Source organism: Oncorhynchus tshawytscha, unplaced genomic scaffold (genome assembly GCF_018296145.1).
Source record: "Oncorhynchus tshawytscha isolate Ot180627B unplaced genomic scaffold, Otsh_v2.0 Un_contig_11974_pilon_pilon, whole genome shotgun sequence".
NCBI lineage: Eukaryota > Metazoa > Chordata > Actinopteri > Salmoniformes > Salmonidae > Oncorhynchus > Oncorhynchus tshawytscha.
In genome coordinates, this window is record NW_024608789.1 from 21,186 (window position 1) to 40,111 (window position 18,926).

General features: G+C 45.1%; 1 protein-coding gene across 1 annotated transcript in view; it reads left to right on the forward strand.

The window, feature by feature from the left end:
- Positions 1-18,926, forward strand: part of LOC121843818 (neurobeachin-like) — a gene marked incomplete at its 5' end in the record, with an annotated part of 79,723 nt that overhangs the window by 20,432 nt on the left and 40,365 nt on the right. Inside the window, one exon of the mRNA XM_042313664.1 lies at positions 926-1,092. Within this exon, the coding sequence (XP_042169598.1) occupies positions 926-1,092 (167 nt within the window). The remainder of the gene's footprint in view (positions 1-925; positions 1,093-18,926) is intronic.

Here is an 18,926-nt window from a genome sequence, read left to right on the forward strand (position 1 = left end):
TATATTGTGCACTACTTTTTACCAGAGCCATATGGGTCCTGGTTTAAAGTAGTGTACAATAAAGGGAATAGAGTGCCATTTGGTACTCAGGCACTGACTCCACTTCAACATCACACATCAACACACACCAGGTTTCAATCTATTGATGTCACACTGTTTGATGATAATTTATGCATGTAGGCTACAGTACAGGCTACTTCTCTTTGTTATCCAACCTGCCCTTCATCCCCTGTCACAGTTTAGATTTATATAGGGACAGATTGTTTATTATGACCCCTATGTAAACAGATGACATTAAAGCTTTCTAATGGACAAATTCCCTCTTTTTCTCCATGTGAAACAAAGGACATTAGCAGACGGCGACGGTGTTTAAATGACTCTTCACTAACGTGGCCCCTGCTGATGTAGTGGAGCAGAGATTGGCTCTGTTAACCTTGACAGCACAGGCTATAATATCTACTCACACGTGCACACACACAAACACACACACCCATAATATCCTCTGTGAATCTGTTGAATGGTTTTGGTTTCTTCTCCCTCAACACACGCTTAGCGTAGCTCCCTAGAAGGACTCACACATTTTCACACAGTTTTAATCTAATTTCGCAGGATTGCAACGGAGGAAGGACATATTAATGCAAAACATAACATAGCCATGCTAACACCAGACAGACAGTTGGATTTCACAGATGCCTTTCAAGACACTCAAGGGCACCTTACCTTAAAAGTACATACAATCAGAGTGCAAGTAAAATCAAGTCCTGGTGATAGACCCTGCCCAGTTTTAGCATAATGTTAACACCTAACATTATGTTGGCATGGTGTTAGAATAATGTTAATGCCTAGCATGGTGCTGGCATGGTGTTAGCATGGCGTTAGCATGGCTATGTTTATAATAAAATGGCTCCTTGTGTTCCCTCCATAGTCCAACTGTGCCCAGTACGCTGCTGATCGGAGGGAGGAGGAGAAGATGTGTGATCACCTGATCAGCGCTGCCAAACACAGAGACCATGTAACTGCCAACCAGCTCAAACAGAAGATCCTCAACATCCTCACCAATAAGCATGGAGCCTGGGGCAGCCTGGCACAGAGGTAAGATCTAGGGCAGAGGTATAGAGGTTGGGCTGAAGGATAGGCCTTGTTAGGGCTGGGGCTGAAGGATTGGCCTTGGGCTGGGGTATAGGGCTGGGGCTGAAGGATAGGCCTTGTTAGGGCTGGGGCTGAAGGATAGGCCTTGGGCTGGAATATAGGGCTGTGCTATAGGGTTAGAGCAATGGCTGGGGTATATACTGTATATACTGTTTACATCCTCACCAACAAACACAGAGCTTGGGGCAGCCTGGCAACCTGGCAGCCTGGCACTGAAGTATGGACTGGGTCTGGTGAAAGGTTTAGGGTTGGGGCTACCTGGAGCTGGGCTGGCACAAAGGTCAAGCTAAGACCAGGCTGGGTAACAGAACTTCCAGTATTCGTTGTACTGTACAATTACCTGGTCTGTGAGCCAGAGAATGCAGTGCTGGGAAGCATCAGGGACCAGGTCAACCAACTCAGTAACAGTCAAAGACTGAACCCCCTTGGGATCGACTGGTCACACAGACCGGGGGTTGTTTGTGTGTGTGTACATGCATGCATCTGACGTGTGCGTGCGTTTGTGTGTGTATGAGAGAGGTGTATGTGTGTACTAGAAGGTGTGTGCATGTGTGGAGTGTCCTCTGGGCCTTTAAAACTACAGATCGTTGGAACCTTAGCTCTGCTTCCCACCACACATACACACACACACTCAGTGGTTGAAGTGGGACAGTGCTGAATAGTGATGCTGAAACCACCCATCTGAGCAGTATCCATTTGTGCAATTAGGTGGGATATCCTCTAAGGGTTCCAAAGTTGAATTAGGTGTTCCTCATGGCTTGTGATTAGACCCCTACTACTATTCTCTCTATGTTTCCCCCTGGTAATGTCACGATGACATACAAGTTCATTGGGATGTTGATGCCATTGGCTATGATCTGTTCGGAAGCTTCTTAAAAAACAAGCTTTATATCGGGCAAGTCTCTTAGGTACAAATTCTGTATTTACAACGACGACCTGGCGAGTGGCAAGTGCAGCAAAGGTCCTGTCAAACCTTGCCTTGCTTACTGAAAGAACACTACTCTCACTGAAACCATAGCTTGGCTTTCTTTATTGGATTTTGAAAACACAATACAGATTATTAAATATGTTCACTACATACAGATGGCTAGCTATGTTCAGTAATGGGATGTTGTTTACTCACATCGATAGAAAACTCATCTGGATCATATTTTGAGTGCTTTAAAAATTGTACTGTGTTTTCAGATGTTTTTATTGACAAAATACAATACACCTTCATTTAGTTTGTAAGGAGAATTAAATTGATTGATTGATTGAGGAGTGTTTTAAAGACTACTTGTACTCTGCATGGGTTTTGTGGCGTGTAGATTTAGTGATTTCGACAGGCATCATCCCACCTGACAAACACAGCCCTGGAAACAGATGCACACTGACCGTCATTGGACCATTCATCTATGGGTGCGTCTGACTCCCAAATGGCACTCTTTTCCCTATATAGTGCATTACTTTTGAAAGAGGAATATTTACCCATGCAGCTATACCTTACATAATGCATTACTTTTGTCCACGTTTAACCAGAATAGGTGACCAGAATATGGTGCCGTTTGGATTCAAACTATAGCACAGATTGAACTACAGTTGGAATTGTATTGTATTATAGATATCCTTAGCTACAGTAGCAACTGAATGTATTACTTCAAATCAAATGTATTTATATAGCCCTTCGTACATCAGCTGATATCTCAAAGTGCTGTACAGAAACCCAGCCTAAAACCCCAAACAGCAAGCAATGCAGGTGTAGAAGCACGGTGGCTAAGAAAACTCCCTAGAAAGGCCAAAATCTAGGAAGAAACCTAGAGAGGAACCAGGCTCTGTGGGGTGGCCAGTCCTCTTCTGGCTGTGCCGGGTGGAGATTATAACAGAACATGGCAAGATGTTCAAATGTTCATAAATGACCAGCATGGTCAAATAATAATAATCACAGGCAGAACAGTTGAAACTGGAGCAGCAGCACGGCCAGGTGGACTGGGGAGAGAAGGGAGTCATCATGTCAGGTAGTCCTGAGGCATGGTCCTAGGGCTCAGGTCCTCCGAGAGAGAGAAAGAAAGAGAGAAAGAGAGAATTAGAGAGCATACTTAAATTCACACAGGACACCGGATAGGACAGGAGAAGTACTCCAGATATAACAAACTGACCCTAGCCCCCGACACATAAACTACTGCAGCATAAATACTGGATGCTGAGACAGGAGGGGTCAGGAGACACTGTGGCCCCATCCGATGACACCCCGGACAGGGCCAAACAGGAAGGATATAACCCCACCCACTTTGCCAAAGCACAGCCCCCACACCACTAGAGGGATATCTTCAACCACCAACTTACCATCCTGAGACAAGGCCGAGTATAGCCAACAAAGATCTCCGCCGCGGCACAACCCAAGGGGGAGCGCCAACCCAGACAGGAAGATCACATCAGTTCTCAACCCACTCAAGTGACGCACCCCTCCTAGGGACGGTATGAAAGAGCCCTAGTAAGCCAGTGACTCAGCCCCTATAATAGGGTTAGAGGCAGAGAATCCCAGTGGAAAGAGGGGAACCGGCCAGGCAGAGACAGCAAGGGCGGTTGTTGCTCCAGAGCCTTTCCGTTCACCTTCACACTCCTGGGCCAGACTACACTCAATCATATGACCCACTGAAGAGATGAGTCTTCAGTAAAGACTTAAAGGTTGAGACCGAGTTTGCGTCTCGCACATGGGTAGGCAGACCATTCCATAAAAATGGAGCTCTGTAGGAGAAAGCCCTGCCTCCAGCTGTTTGCTTAGAAATTCTAGGGACAATTAGGAGGCCTGCGTCTTGTGACCGTAGCGTACGTGTAGGTATGTACGGCTGGACCAAATCAGAGAGATAGGTAGGAGCAAGCCCATGTAATGCTTTGTAGGTTAGCAGTAAAACCTTGAAATCAGCCCTTGCCTTGACAGGAAGCCAGTGTAGGAAGGCTAGCACTGGAGTAATACGATCAAATTATTTGGTTCTAGTCAGGATTCTAGCAGCCGTATTTAGCACTAACTGAAGTTTATTTAGTGCTTTATCCGGGTAGCCGGAAAAGTAGAGCATTGCAGTAGTCTAACCTAGAAGTGACAAAAGCATGGATTAATTTTTCTGCATCATTTTTGGACAGAAAGTTTCTGATTTTTGCAATGTTACGTAGATGGAAAAAAGATGTCCTTGAAACAGTCTTGATATGTTCTTCAAAAGAGAGATCAGGGTCCAGAGTAACGCCGAGTTCCTTCACGGTTTTATTTGAGACGACTGTACAACCATTAAGATTAATTGTCAGATTCAACAGAAGATCTCTTTGTTTCTTGGGACCTAGAACAAGCATCTCTGTTTTGTCCGAGTTTAAAAGTAGAAAGTTTGCATCCATCCACTTCCTTATGTCTGAAACACATGCTTCTTGCGAGGGAAATTTTGGGGCTTCACAATGTTTCATTGAAATGTACAGCTGGGTGTCATCCGCATAGCAGTGAAAGTTAACATTATGTTTTCGAATGACATCCCCAAGAGGTAAAATATATAGTGAAAACAATAGTGGTCCTAAAACGGAACCTTGAGGAACACCGAAATTTACAGTTAATTTGTCAGAGGACAAACCATTCACAGAGACAAACTGATATCTTTCCGACAGATAAGATCTAAACCAGGCCAGAACTTGTCCTTCACCAACTTACCAAATGTTTGAGCATTGTGTATATATTTCAGCATATTCTACGGTATGTTTGATCATATGCCATGCCGTTCTGATTGAGAAATTCATAAAACAGACCAACAATAGTATAAGTAAAGTACCCATGGAAAAACATATAAGAATGAATTGTGGGCTGCTACTGTAGATTTACGTATTCAAATATTTATAGAATGTATCTCCAGGGATAGCATTAGTATTGGAACAAAAGGTTGCTGAGAGGGGGAGCATTGTAAATTATACTGAAAAACTTCAAACAAAATCCCATTTAATGGTGACCTGCTGGAGAAGAAAAATGCTGCAATATGTTCATGAGCTCAGGGCAGTGTAGCAGCTCAGCCTTATTCAATGCTACATTAACTTTCCCATTTATGCTGCTCTTGTAAAATAGAAAGCCCTCCAGCATTCTGAGGGGGCTGTCTGTTGTGTGTGTGTGTGTGTGTGTGTGTGTGTGTGTGTGTGTGTGTGTGTGTGTGTGTGTGTGTGTGTGTGTGTGTGTGTGTGTGTGTGTGTGTGTGTGTGTGTGTGTGTGTGTGTGTGTGTGTGTGTGTGTGTCTGTGTCTGTGTGTGTGTGTGTGTGTGTGTGTGTGAGAGAGAGAGAGAGAGAATGCTTGCCTGCACAGAAATTGTTTTTCCTTTAACCTTAAGTTCTGCCTGGAGACTAGCCAGAGGATATTGATCATCTGTGTGGAACGTTTTATCAACAGAATTATATATTTAATATACTCAGCCAGGTGAAACTACTGCTGATGGCTATAGTGGACATTTTGTTGCAGATTTTTACACAATTGTAATATTTTGAATTAGTAACATAATGCATTTTCAGATGTGTTCAGAAACCATTATGACATCTGATCGTTACACTGTGTGACAAGGAGACACTGCACACGAATGGAAAGCCAATGGCTACATCCCAAATGGTACCCTATTCACTATATAGGGCCCATTTGGCTCTGGTCAACTACATGGGGACTACATGGGGAATACATGCCATTTGGGATACATACAAAATCTCTCTGCGATCATATTACCTTTTATATGAATTAACTAGATATTCTCTGTTTATCATATATGCATAGTCACTTTAACCATATCTACATGTACATACTACCTCAATCAGCCTGACCAACTGGTGTCTGTATGTAGCCTCGCTACTTTTATAGCCTCGCTACTGTATATAGCCTGTCTTTTTACTGTTGTTTTATTTCTTTACCTGCCTATTGTTCACCTAATACCTTTTTTGCGCTATTGTTTAGAGCCTGTAAGAAAGCATTTCACTGTAAGGTCTACGACCTGTTGTATTCGGCGCACGTGACAAATAAACTTTGATTTGATTTGAGATGAGGTGGTAGGTGGTAGGGCTGTTTAAGGCAGTGTGACCAGCCCAGTAGGTGGTAGGGCTGTGTTAAGGTGTGTGATCAGCCCTGTAGGTAGTAGGGCTGTGTTAAGGCAGTGTGACCAGCCCAGTAGGTAGTAGGGCTGTGTTAAGGCAGTGTGACCAGCCCAGTAGGTGGTAGGGCTGTGTTAAGGCAGTGTGACCAGCCCAGTAGGTGGTAGGGCTGTGTTAAGGCAGTGTGACCAGCCCAGTAGGTGGTAGGGCTGTGTTAAGGCAGTGTGACCAGCCCAGTAGGTGGTAGGGCTGTGTTAAGGCAGTGTGACCAGCCCAGTAGGTGGTAGGGCTGTGTTAAGGTGTGTGATCAGCCCTGTAGGTAGTAGGGCTGTGTTAAGGCAGTGTGACCAGCCCAGTAGGTGGTAGGGCTGTGTTAAGGCAGTGTGACCAGCCCAGTAGGTGGTAGGGCTGTGTTAAGGCAGTGTGACCAGCCCAGTAGGTGGTAGGGCTGTGTTAAGGCAGTGTGACCAGCCCAGTAGGTGGTAGGGCTGTGTTAAGGTGTGTGATCAGCCCTGTAGGTAGTAGGGCTGTGTTAAGGCAGTGTGACCAGCCCAGTAGTTGGTAGGGCTGTGTTAAGGTGTGTGATCAGCCCTGTAGGTGGTAGGGCTGTGTTAAGGCAGTGTGACCAGCCCAGTAGGTGGTAGGGCTGTGTTAAGGCAGTGTGACCAGCCCAGTAGGTGGTAGGGCTGTGTTAAGGCAGTGTGACCAGCCCAGTAGGTGGTAGGGCTATGTTAAGGTGTGTGATCAGCCCTGTAGGTAGTAGGGCTGTGTTACGGCAGTGTGACTAGCCCAGTAGGTGGTAGGGCTGTGTTAAGGTGTGTGATCAGCCCTGTAGGTAGTAGGGCTGTGTTAAGGTGTATGATCAGCCCAGCAGGCTGTTGGATCATACTTTCTGCTTTTGCCCGATGATGAATGTGCTCTGTATTGAGTTGACATCACAAAATCAATAGTGTTCAAATTGAAACAGTATAGGGTTGTATTGATCCGCTGTGCTAAATCAGAACGAGAAACCTTTGATGCAGCTCTGAGACAGCTCCCCTCCTCCTTCCCCACCCCTCCCCCTCTTTCCTTCTTCCTCCTCTCCTCCCTCATCACAGCACCCTATCAGTTTGAGCTTCACACTGATAAATCAAGTTGAAAATTGGATGTTAGAATTTTCTCCACTGTGTGAGTGAGTGATTTTCTCTGGCCCCTCGTCCCTCTGCTGTGACCCCCTGACCCCTGTCACTGGATTATAAAGTTCAGCGTTGTCAAGAGAAAGGAGACATCAAGGCAAGGCTGATGAATTCATTCTCGGATAATACACACCGCCTTTAACTACCAGTCTTAAACTATGATAATAACCATGCAAGTTTGTATTTATCTTCTTTAAGGGCTCCGGGTGTCGCAGTGGTCTAGAGGCGTCACTACAGACCCAGGCTATATCACAGCGGTCTAAGGCACTGCATCTCAGTGCTAGAGGCGTCACTACAGACCAAGGCTGTATCACAGCGGTCTAAGGCACTGCATCTCAGTGCTAGAGGCGTCACTACAGACCCAGGCTGTATCACAGCGGTCTAAGGCACTGCATCTCAGTGCTAGAGGCGTCACTACAGACCCAGGCTGTATCACAGCGGTCTAAGGCACTGCATCTCAGTGCTAGGGCGTCACTACAGACCCAGGCTGTATCACAGCGGTCTAAGGCACTGCATCTCAGTGCTAGAGACGTCACTACAGACCCAGGCTGTATCACAACGGTCTAAGGCACTGCATCTCAGTGCTAGAGGCGTCACTACAGACCAAGGCTGTATCACAGCGGTCTAAGGCACTGCATCTCAGTGCTAGAGACGTCACTACAGACCCAGGCTGTATCACAGCTGTCTAAGGCACTGCATCTCAGTGCTAGAGGCGTCACTACAGACCCAGGCTGTATCACAGCGGTCTAAGGCACTGCATCTCAGTGCTAGAGGCGTCACTACAGACCCAGGCTGTATCACAGCGGTCTAAGGCACTGCATCTCAGTGCTAGAGGCGTCACTACAGACCCAGGCTGTATCACAGCGGTCTAAGGCACTGCATCTCAGTGCTAGAGGCGTCACTACAGACCCAGGCTGTATCACAGCGGTCTAAGGCACTGCACCTCAGTGCTAGAGGCGTCACTACAGACCCAGGCTATATCACAGCGGTCTAAGGCACTGCATCTCAGTGCTAGAGGCGTCACTACAGACCAAGGCTGTATCACAGCGGTCTAAGGCACTGCATCTCAGTGCTAGAGACGTCACTACAGACCCAGGCTGTATCACAGCTGTCTAAGGCACTGCATCTCAGTGCTAGAGGCGTCACTACAGACCCAGGCTGTATCACAGCGGTCTAAGGCACTGCATCTCAGTGCTAGAGGCGTCACTACAGACCCAGGCTGTATCACAGCGGTCTAAGGCACTGCATCTCAGTGCTAGAGGCGTCACTACAGACCCAGGCTGTATCACAGCGGTCTAAGGCACTGCATCTCAGTGCTAGAGGCGTCACTACAGACCCAGGCTGTATCACAGCGGTCTAAGGCACTGCACCTCAGTGCTAGAGGCGTCACTACAGACCCAGGCTATATCACAGCGGTCTAAGGCACTGCATCTCAGTGCTAGAGGCGTCACTACAGACCAAGGCTGTATCACAGCGGTCTAAGGCACTGCATCTCAGTGCTAGGGGCGTCACTACAGACCAAGGCTGTATCACAGCGGTCTAAGGCACTGCATCTCAGTGCTAGGGGCGTCACTACAGACCCAGGCTGTATCACAGCGGTCTAAGGCACTGCATCTCAGTGCTAGAGACGTCACTACAGACCCAGGCTGTATCACCGGTCTAAGGCACTGCATCTCAGTGCTAGAGGCGTCACTACAGACCAAGGCTGTATCACAGCGGTCTAAGGCACTGCATCTCAGTGCTAGAGACGTCACTACAGACCCAGGCTGTATCACAGCTGTCTAAGGCACTGCATCTCAGTGCTAGAGGCGTCACTACAGACCCAGGCTGTATCACAGCGGTCTAAGGCACTGCATCTCAGTGCTAGAGGCGTCACTACAGACCCAGGCTGTATCACAGCGGTCTAAGGCACTGCATCTCAGTGCTAGAGGCGTCACTACAGACCCAGGCTGTATCACAGCGGTCTAAGGCACTGCATCTCAGTGCTAGAGGCGTCACTACAGACCCAGGCTATATCACAGCGGTCTAAGGCACTGCACCTCAGTGCTAGAGGCGTCACTACAGACCCAGGCTATATCACAGCGGTCTAAGGCACTGCATCTCAGTGCTAGAGGCGTCACTACAGACCAAGGCTGTATCACAGCGGTCTAAGGCACTGCATCTCAGTGCTAGAGGCGTCACTACAGACCAAGGCTGTATCACAGCGGTCTAAGGCACTGCATCTCAGTGCTAGAGGCGTCACTACAGACCAAGGCTGTATCACAGCGGTCTAAGGCACTGCATCTCAGTGCTAGAGGCGTCACTACAGACCAAGGCTGTATCACAGCGGTCTAAGGCACTGCATCTCAGTGCTAGAGGCGTCACTACAGACCCAGGCTGTATCACAGCGGTCTAAGGCACTGCATCTCAGTGCTAGAGGCGTCACTACAGACCCAGGCTGTATCACAGCGGTCTAAGGCACTGCATCTCAGTGCTAGAGGCGTCACTACAGACCCAGGCTGTATCACAGCGGTCTAAGGCACTGCATCTCAGTGCTAGAGGCGTCACTACAGACCCAGGCTGTATCACAGCGGTCTAAGGAACTGCATCTCAGTGCTAGAGGCGTCACTACAGACCCAGGCTGTATCACAGCGGTCTAAGGCACTGCATCTCAGTGCTAGAGGCGTCACTACAGACCAAGGCTGTATCACAGCGGTCTAAGGCACTGCATCTCAGTGCTAGAGACGTCACTACAGACCCAGGCTGTATCACAGCGGTCTAAGGCACTGCATCTCAGTGCTAGAGGCGTCACTACAGACCAAGGCTGTATCACAGCGGTCTAAGGCACTGCATCTCAGTGCTAGAGACGTCACTACAGACCCAGGCTGTATCACAGCTGTCTAAGGCACTGCATCTCAGTGCTAGAGGCGTCACTACAGACCCAGGCTGTATCACAGCGGTCTAAGGCACTGCATCTCAGTGCTAGAGGCGTCACTACAGACCCAGGCTGTATCACAGCGGTCTAAGGCACTGCATCTCAGTGCTAGAGGCGTCACTACAGACCCAGGCTGTATCACAGCGGTCTAAGGCACTGCATCTCAGTGCTAGAGGCGTCACTACAGACCCAGGCTGTATCACAGCGGTCTAAGGCACTGCACCTCAGTGCTAGAGGCGTCACTACAGACCCAGGCTATATCACAGCGGTCTAAGGCACTGCATCTCAGTGCTAGAGGCGTCACTACAGACCAAGGCTGTATCACAGCGGTCTAAGGCACTGCACCTCAGTGCTAGAGGCGTCACTACAGACCCAGGCTATATCACAGCGGTCTAAGGCACTGCACCTCAGTGCTAGAGGCGTCACTACAGACCCAGGCTATATCACAGCGGTCTAAGGCACTGCATCTCAGTGCTAGAGGCGTCACTACAGACCAAGGCTGTATCACAGCGGTCTAAGGCACTGCATCTCAGTGCTAGAGGCGTCACTACAGACCCAGGCTGTATCACAGCGGTCTAAGGCACTGCATCTCAGTGCAAAGGCGTTATTCCCCACTACGATCCCGGGCTGTATCATAACCGGATGTGATCGGGAGTCCCATAGAACTGCGCACAATTGGCCCAGCGTTGGCCAGGTTAGGGTTGGCCGTCATTGTAAAATAAGAATTTGTTCTTAACTGACTTGCCAGGTAAAATAAAGGTAAAATAAAAAAATAAATTTACTGCTGTCAATGTCATTTCTACTCTACATGACCAAAAGAATGTGGACACCTGCTCGTCCAAGATCTCATTCCAGAATCATGGGCATTGATAATATGGCGTTGGTCCACCCATTACACTGCCCAACTCCAATGAATGATCAGTAACATGTCAGATATTTGATTTTTTTCCCCCTTTATTTAACTAGGCAAGTCAGTTAAGAACAAATTGTTATTTTCAATGACGGCCTAGGAACAGTGGGTTAACTGCCTTGTTCAGAGGCAGATTTTTACCTTGTCAGCTCGGGATTCAATCTTGCAACCTTTCGGTTACTAGTCCAACGCTCTAACCACTAGGCTACCTGGCGCCCCACATTACAGACGGTTGGTTATTGATTACAGCTGCAGCCCGGGACTAGGCTCTGATACAACATCCATTATCATTAACTTCACTCTGCTCTGTGGTTTTAAGACATATTGTATGTGAGCGCGTAGATAAATAAACTACAGGACCAAAAGTCAAACACCTGCTCGTCAAACATCTCATTCCAAAATTCTGGGCATTAATATGGAGTTGGTATCTCCTTTGCTACTGTAACAGCCTCCACTCTTTTGGGAAAGCTTTTTGGGCACTGATGTTGGGCGATTAGGCCTGGCTCGGAGTCGGCGTTCCAATTCATCCCAAAGTTGTTCGATGGGGTTCAGATCAGGGCTCTGGGCAGGCCAGTCAAGTTCTTCCACACTGAACTCGATAAAACATTTCTGCATCGCTTAGTGCACGGGGGCATTGTCATACTGAAACATACTGTTGCCACAAATTTGGAAGCACAGAATCATCTTGAATGTCATTGTATGCTGTAGCATTAAGATTTCCCTTCACTGGAACTAAGGGGCCTAGCCCCGAACCATGAAGAACAGCCCCAGACCATTATTCCTCCTCCACCAAACTTTACAGCTGGCGCTATGCATTCAGGCAGGTAGCGTTTTACTGGCATACACCAAACCCAGATTCATCCATCGGACTGCCAGATGGTGAAGCGTGATTCATCACTCCAGAAAACGCGTTTTCCAGAGTCCAATGGCGGCGAGCTTTCCACCATGCTTGTCATTGCGCATTGTGATCTTAGGCTTGTGTGCGGCTGCTCGGCAATAGAAACCCATTTCATGAAGCGCCCAACGAACAGATATTGTGCTGGTGTTGATTCCAGAGACAGTTTGGAACTTGGTAGTGAGTGTTGCAACCGAGGACAGCAACGGGTGTGGCTGAAATAGCTGAATCCACTCATTTGAAGAGGCGTCCGGCGTCCACATACTTTTGTGTGTGTATATATATATATGTTGGATTTGTTTTTATAGTTCTCATGAATTGGAAAACACATTTCATCCAATCACACCAACCTCTGATCTACCAGGATTCTGGGAACTATCTTTTGTCACATGCATTTATTCAAGTTTGATACTTACTAGGTTGTGTTGCCGAGTGAGAAGTCTGCATCTCCATTAACACCAAAGGCCTCCCTTGTCCACCACTCTCTGCGTCCCAAATGGCACCCTATTCCCTATATAGTGCACTACCTTTGACCAGAACCCTATGGATCCTGTTAAAAAATATTACACTATAGGGAATAGGGTGCCATTTCAGACAGAAACCAGGCGTTCCAATATGGCTATCTTAACAGGATGTAGAGCAGGTGGAAGGAGGCAGACAGACAGACAGACGGACGGGGGGACGGACGGGGGCACAGACAGACAGACAGGACGTCCTTTGTTTCAAGGTGTCGCTGTTGACCCCAGCAGCTGACTAAACCTCGTCCCGTCCCCCGTCCCCACCCCTGCTCTCAAGACCTTAACCCAACCTGACTGAGCTATCGATTGTCAACATTGTAACATTGCTCCTGTATAATTACTTTTTCAGTAGTGGAGGGAATGGAGGAGATAGCGGTGGCATATATTGATCCTGGTGAGGAGAGTGGAACGGGCGTTTCCCTTGACGAACAGAGTTTCATCTCTCTCTCTCTCTCTCTCTCTGATGAATGGCAATACTCTGCCTGTGGATAATAACTTAGTGATGGAATGGACCCTTCAGTCACTGGCTGCCTGGCTAAGCACTCCGCTGTCTCGCCTCGCCGGGTTATCCATTCTAATAGCAGCTCTGAAGAGCAGAGAGGAGAAGAGGAGGGGAAGATAGGGAGAGAGGTAGATGAAGGTCTCTCTGGGTCCTGTGTGAAGGTATACGGAGGACCAGTGAATATGATCCTACTGGACATGATGGTTCATTTAGAAGATGAATGCGGCAGGAACCTTAACACAGCCTTGGTGATGTCTGTCCTCTACAACTATGTTTATTCAAGAGGGGAAACAACATATTTCATCATGGGGAGGTTAAAGAAATTAAGTTCCTTTGTTGTATCGTTCCTCTTTCTCGCCGCTCTCATTTGTTGTTGACCCACAGTACAGCAGCTCCTCCCTTGGGGCAGAGTTAACCTTGCAGCTTGATAATTACCTCTGAAGGGGAGTGTTCACACAATCATCAGTTAAAGGGGAGAAGAGAGAGCTGGGAGGTGAGCCCCACCTCTGATGAATGCTGAATGGTCCACGGAGCTGGCAGGGAGTGAGGGGTTCAGACATACTAAAACGCTGCTGTAGACTGTAGTCTCACTGTTACTGACTGTAGTCTGACTGTTACTGACTGTAATCTGACTGTTACTGACTAATCTCACAGTTACTGACTGTTAGTGACTAATCTCACAGTCACTGACTGTAATCTCACAGTTACTGACTGTAGTCTCACTGTTACTGACTGTTACTGACTAGTCTGACCGTCACTGACTGTTACTGACTGTCACTGACTAGTCTGACTGTTATTGATTTACTGACTAGTTTGACTGTTACTGACTATTCTGACTGTTACTGACTGTAATCTCACTGTTACTGACTGTTATTGACTAGTCTGACTGTTACTTACTGTCATATCATTGTTACTGACTGTAATCTCATTGTTACTGACTGTAATCTCATTGTTACTGACTGTCACTGACTAGTCTGACTGTTACTGACTGTAATCTCATTGTTACTGACTGTTACTGACTATAATCTCACTGTTACTGACTGTAATCTCATTGTTACTGACTGTAATCTCACTGTTACTGACTGTTACTGACTATAATCTCACTGTTACTGACTGTAATCTCATTGTTACTGACTGTAGATCTCATTGTTACTGACTGTAATCTCACTGTTACTGACTGTAATCTCATTGTTACTGACTGTAATCTCACTGTTACTGACTGTAATCTCATTGTAACTGACTGTAATCTCACTGTTACTGACTGTAATCTCATTGTTACTGACTGTAGTCTCACTGTTACTGACTGTCACTGACTAGTCTGACTGTTACTGACTGTTATTGCTGGTAGTCTTACTCTTTATACGTTGCTATGCATTCATTACACAAATTATCTTATTTCTGATGTACTGTCAGCCTTTTTTTCTGAAATTACACTTTACTTTGAAAAATGAAACTTGATACACCATCCATGGCCATATGGTTGCCAGTTGCCTCGTGTTGATGTGCAGTTTTATTTAGCTGAGTCTGTCTTTTGATATAGAACAATGTGTCACCATTGTGATCAAAGCCAGTCAGTGATATAGTACACTGATTGACAGACATTTTGTTTTCAGCCTTTCTTCGTCAATTAGATGGCTGAATGTCTTTTTATACCTGACCGGTTGAAACCTGTCTATCTGTAGGGATCCATCGACTATGCTGCCTTTTTTGGGAGATGTTTGAAAGCTGATGTTGAATGTTTCTGTATTTAATAAGTGTATAAAAAAATATAAAATATATATATATTTAATAAGTGTATAAAAATATATATATATATATATAATACTGCACTGTATTTTAGTGATATGATAGGTTTCAGAAGGATAATAATTTGGTAGATGATTTGGTAGAAGTACTTTCTAGGCTTGCAAAATTCTGGTAACTTCTCCAAATTTCTCAGGTTTTCCAGAAAACCAAGTTAGAAAATTCCCGGAATCACAAGGGAATACGCAGGAAATCCAGCATCCTCCGACCAGTATTTCTAGAAAACCTGAGAATTTGGAGGAAATTACTAGAATTTTGCAACCCTAGTATTTCCATGCTTACATTTCAGAACATGGTTGGCATGTCCCCAGAGCAGAATGGATTACTGTGTCATGGTAATACTGACCAGTGTATCATGTTAACAGTGACCCTAGTCTAGACCATAAACCATAGACAATGAATAGCTTCCTCTCATTGGTAGATGGACAGAGTGTGGATGGAGGAGAGAAGAAAGGACATTTGTTCTCAGAAGGACTTAATCTGAGAGCTCTGGAGTGTGTTTAGTGTCAGAGTCACACAGGGCACGGGGTTCAGGGTGCAGGGTGTGAGGCCAGGGCTCGGGGTGCAGGGCAGGGTACCCACTTCACAGAACAAGGGGTGAGTGGTAAGACACTAACCAGTCCTGCCTCTTTAAATAGACGAGTCACTGATTTGCTGCTATTTATTATAATTATCCCCCATTTATGTCTCAAATAGAAGCATTTAAAGAGAATATAATGGTGTTTTATTGAATCTTTCATTCCTTTTCTTTCTAATCTCTCACAATAGTCCTCTCTGTCAGGAGAAACTGGCTGATGCTGAAACCAGTATAGTTTTGTTCTAACTAAAACATGGATAGTGTTGTCCGAACTAAAACATGAGTAGCTAGGGTCCATCTGAAACATGGTTACTTCTGTTCCATCTGAAACATGGTTAGTTCTGTTCTAATTTAAACTTGTATACTTCTGTTCTATCTGAAGGATCGTCCCTCCAGAGGGTTATGTTTCATTTAGAACTATCTGTATTACCTCATTAGAAATAAACATGTTGAAAATAAACATCAGAACCATGGTCCAGTTTACCGCCATGTTTGAAGAACACTCTGGAGTAAACACTCTTAACGGGGTCTTTGACAACGTCGTCAGCTGTAATGGTTTGTTGATACTGTAGTTTGTTGATATAATGGTTTGTTGTGTTTCTAACAGAGATATGACCTTGATGGGGTCCAGCATACAACAGCCTAGTGCTAGTGATTGTATATGTCTCAAATGGCACCCTGTACCCTATATAGTGCACTACTTTTGACCAGGGCCCATAGCCTCAGTCTGGATATAGGCAGTTCTTAGGTAGTTATTGTAGCTGCACTTTGACAGACAGTGTTTTTAGTAGTTATTGTAGCTGCACTTTGACAGACAGTGTTTTTAGTAGTTATTGTAGCTGCACTTTGACAGACAGTGTTGTAAGTAGTTATTGTAGCTGCACTTTGACAGACAGTGTTTTTAGTAGTTATTATAGCTGCACTTTGACAGACAGTGTTTTTAGTAGTTATTGTAGCTGCACTTTGACAGACAGTGTTTTTAGTAGTTATTATAGCTGCACTTTGACAGACAGTGTTTTTAGTAGTTATTATAGCTGCACTTTGACAGACAGTGTTTTTAGTAGTTATCGTAGCTGCACTTTGACAGACAGTGTTTTTAGTAGTTATTGTAGCTGCACTTTGACAGACAGTGTTTTTAGTAGTTATTGTAGCTGCACTTTGATGGACAGTGTTGTAAGTAGTTATTGTAGCTGCACTTTGACGGTGTTGTAAGTAGACAGTGTTGTAAGTAGTTATTGTAGCTGCAATTTGACAGACAGTGTTTTTAGTAGTTATTGTAGCTGCACTTTGATGGACAGTGTTTTTAGTAGTTATTGTAGCTGCACTTTGACAGACAGTGTTGTAAGTAGTTATTGTAGCTGCACTTTGACAGACAGTGTTGTAAGTAGTTATTGTAGCTGCACTTTGACGGACAGTGTTTTTAGTAGTTATTGTAGCTGCACTTTGACGGACAGTGTTGTAAGTAGTTATTGTAGCTGCACTTTGACGGACAGTGTTGTAAGTAGTTATTGTAGCCGCACTTTCACAGACAGTGTTTTTAGTAGTTATTGTAGCTGCACTTTGACGGACAGTGTTGTAAGTAGTTATTGTAGCTGCACTTTGACAGACAGTGGTTTTAGTAGGTATTGTAGCTGCACTTTGATGGACATTGTAGCTGCACTTTGATGGACAGTGTTTTTAGTAGTAATTGTAGCTGCACTTTGACGGACAGTGTTGTAAGTAGTTATTGTAGCCGCACTTTGACAGACAGTGTTTTTAGTAGTTATTGTAGCTGCACTTTGATGGACAGTGTTGTAAGTAGTTATTGTAGCTGCACTTTGACGGACAGTGTTGTAAGTAGTTATTGTAGCTGCACTTTGACGGACAGTGTTTTTAGTAGTTATTGTAGCTGCACTTTGATGGACAGTGTTGTAAGTAGTTATTGTAGCTGCACTTTGACGGACATTGTAGCTGCACTTTGATGGACAGTGTTTTTAGTAGTAATTGTAGCTGCACTTTGACGGACAGTGTTGTAAGTAGTTATTGTAGCTGCACTTTGATGGACAGTGTTTTTAGTAGTTATTGTAGCTGCACTTTGACAGACAGTGTTTTTAGTAGTTATTGTAGCTGCACTTTGACAGACAGTGTTGTAAGTAGTTATTGTAGCTGCACTTTGACAGACAGTGTTTTTAGTAGTTATTATAGCTGCACTTTGACAGACAGTGTTTTTAGTAGTTATTGTAGCTGCACTTTGACAGACAGTGTTTTTAGTAGTTATTATAGCTGCACTTTGACAGACAGTGTTTTTAGTAGTTATTATAGCTGCACTTTGACAGACAGTGTTTTTAGTAGTTGTAGCTGCACTTTGACAGACAGTGTTTTTAGTAGTTATTGTAGCTGCACTTTGACAGACAGTGTTTTTAGTAGTTATTGTAGCTGCACTTTGATGGACAGTGTTTTTAGTAGTTATTGTAGCTGCACTTTGACAGACAGTGTTGTAAGTAGTTATTGTAGCTGCACTTTGACAGACAGTGTTGTAAGTAGTTATTGTAGCTGCACTTTGACGGACAGTGTTTTTAGTAGTTATTGTAGCTGCACTTTGACGGACAGTGTTGTAAGTAGTTATTGTAGCTGCACTTTGACGGACAGTGTTGTAAGTAGTTATTGTAGCCGCACTTTCACAGACAGTGTTTTTAGTAGTTATTGTAGCTGCACTTTGACGGACAGTGTTGTAAGTAGTTATTGTAGCTGCACTTTGACAGACAGTGGTTTTAGTAGTTATTGTAGCTGCACTTTGATGGACATTGTAGCTGCACTTTGATGGACAGTGTTTTTAGTAGTAATTGTAGCTGCACTTTGACGGACAGTGTTGTAAGTAGTTATTGTAGCTGCACTTTGACGGACAGTGTTGTAAGTAGTTATTGTAGCTGCACTTTGACGGACAGTGTTTTTAGTAGTTATTGTAGCTGCACTTTGATGGACAGTGTTGTAAGTAGTTATTGTAGCTGCACTTTGACGGACATTGTAGCTGCACTTTGATGGACAGTGTTTTTAGTAGTAATTGTAGCTGCACTTTGACGGACAGTGTTGTAAGTAGTTATTGTAGCTGCACTTTGATGGACAGTGTTTTTAGTAGTTATTGTAGCTGCACTTTGACGGACAGTGTTTTAGTAGTTATTGTAGCTGCACTCTGACGGACAGTGTTGTATGTAGTTATTGTAGCCGCACTTTGACAGACAGTGTTTTTTGTAGTTATTGTAGCTGCACTTTGACGGACAGTGTTGTAAGTAGTTATTGTAGCTGCACTTTGACGGACAGTGTTTTTAGTAGTTATTGTAGCTGCACTTTGACGGACAGTGTTTTTAGTAGTTATTGTAGCTGCACTTTGACAGACAGTGTTTTTGTAGTTATTGTAGCTGCACTTTGACGGACA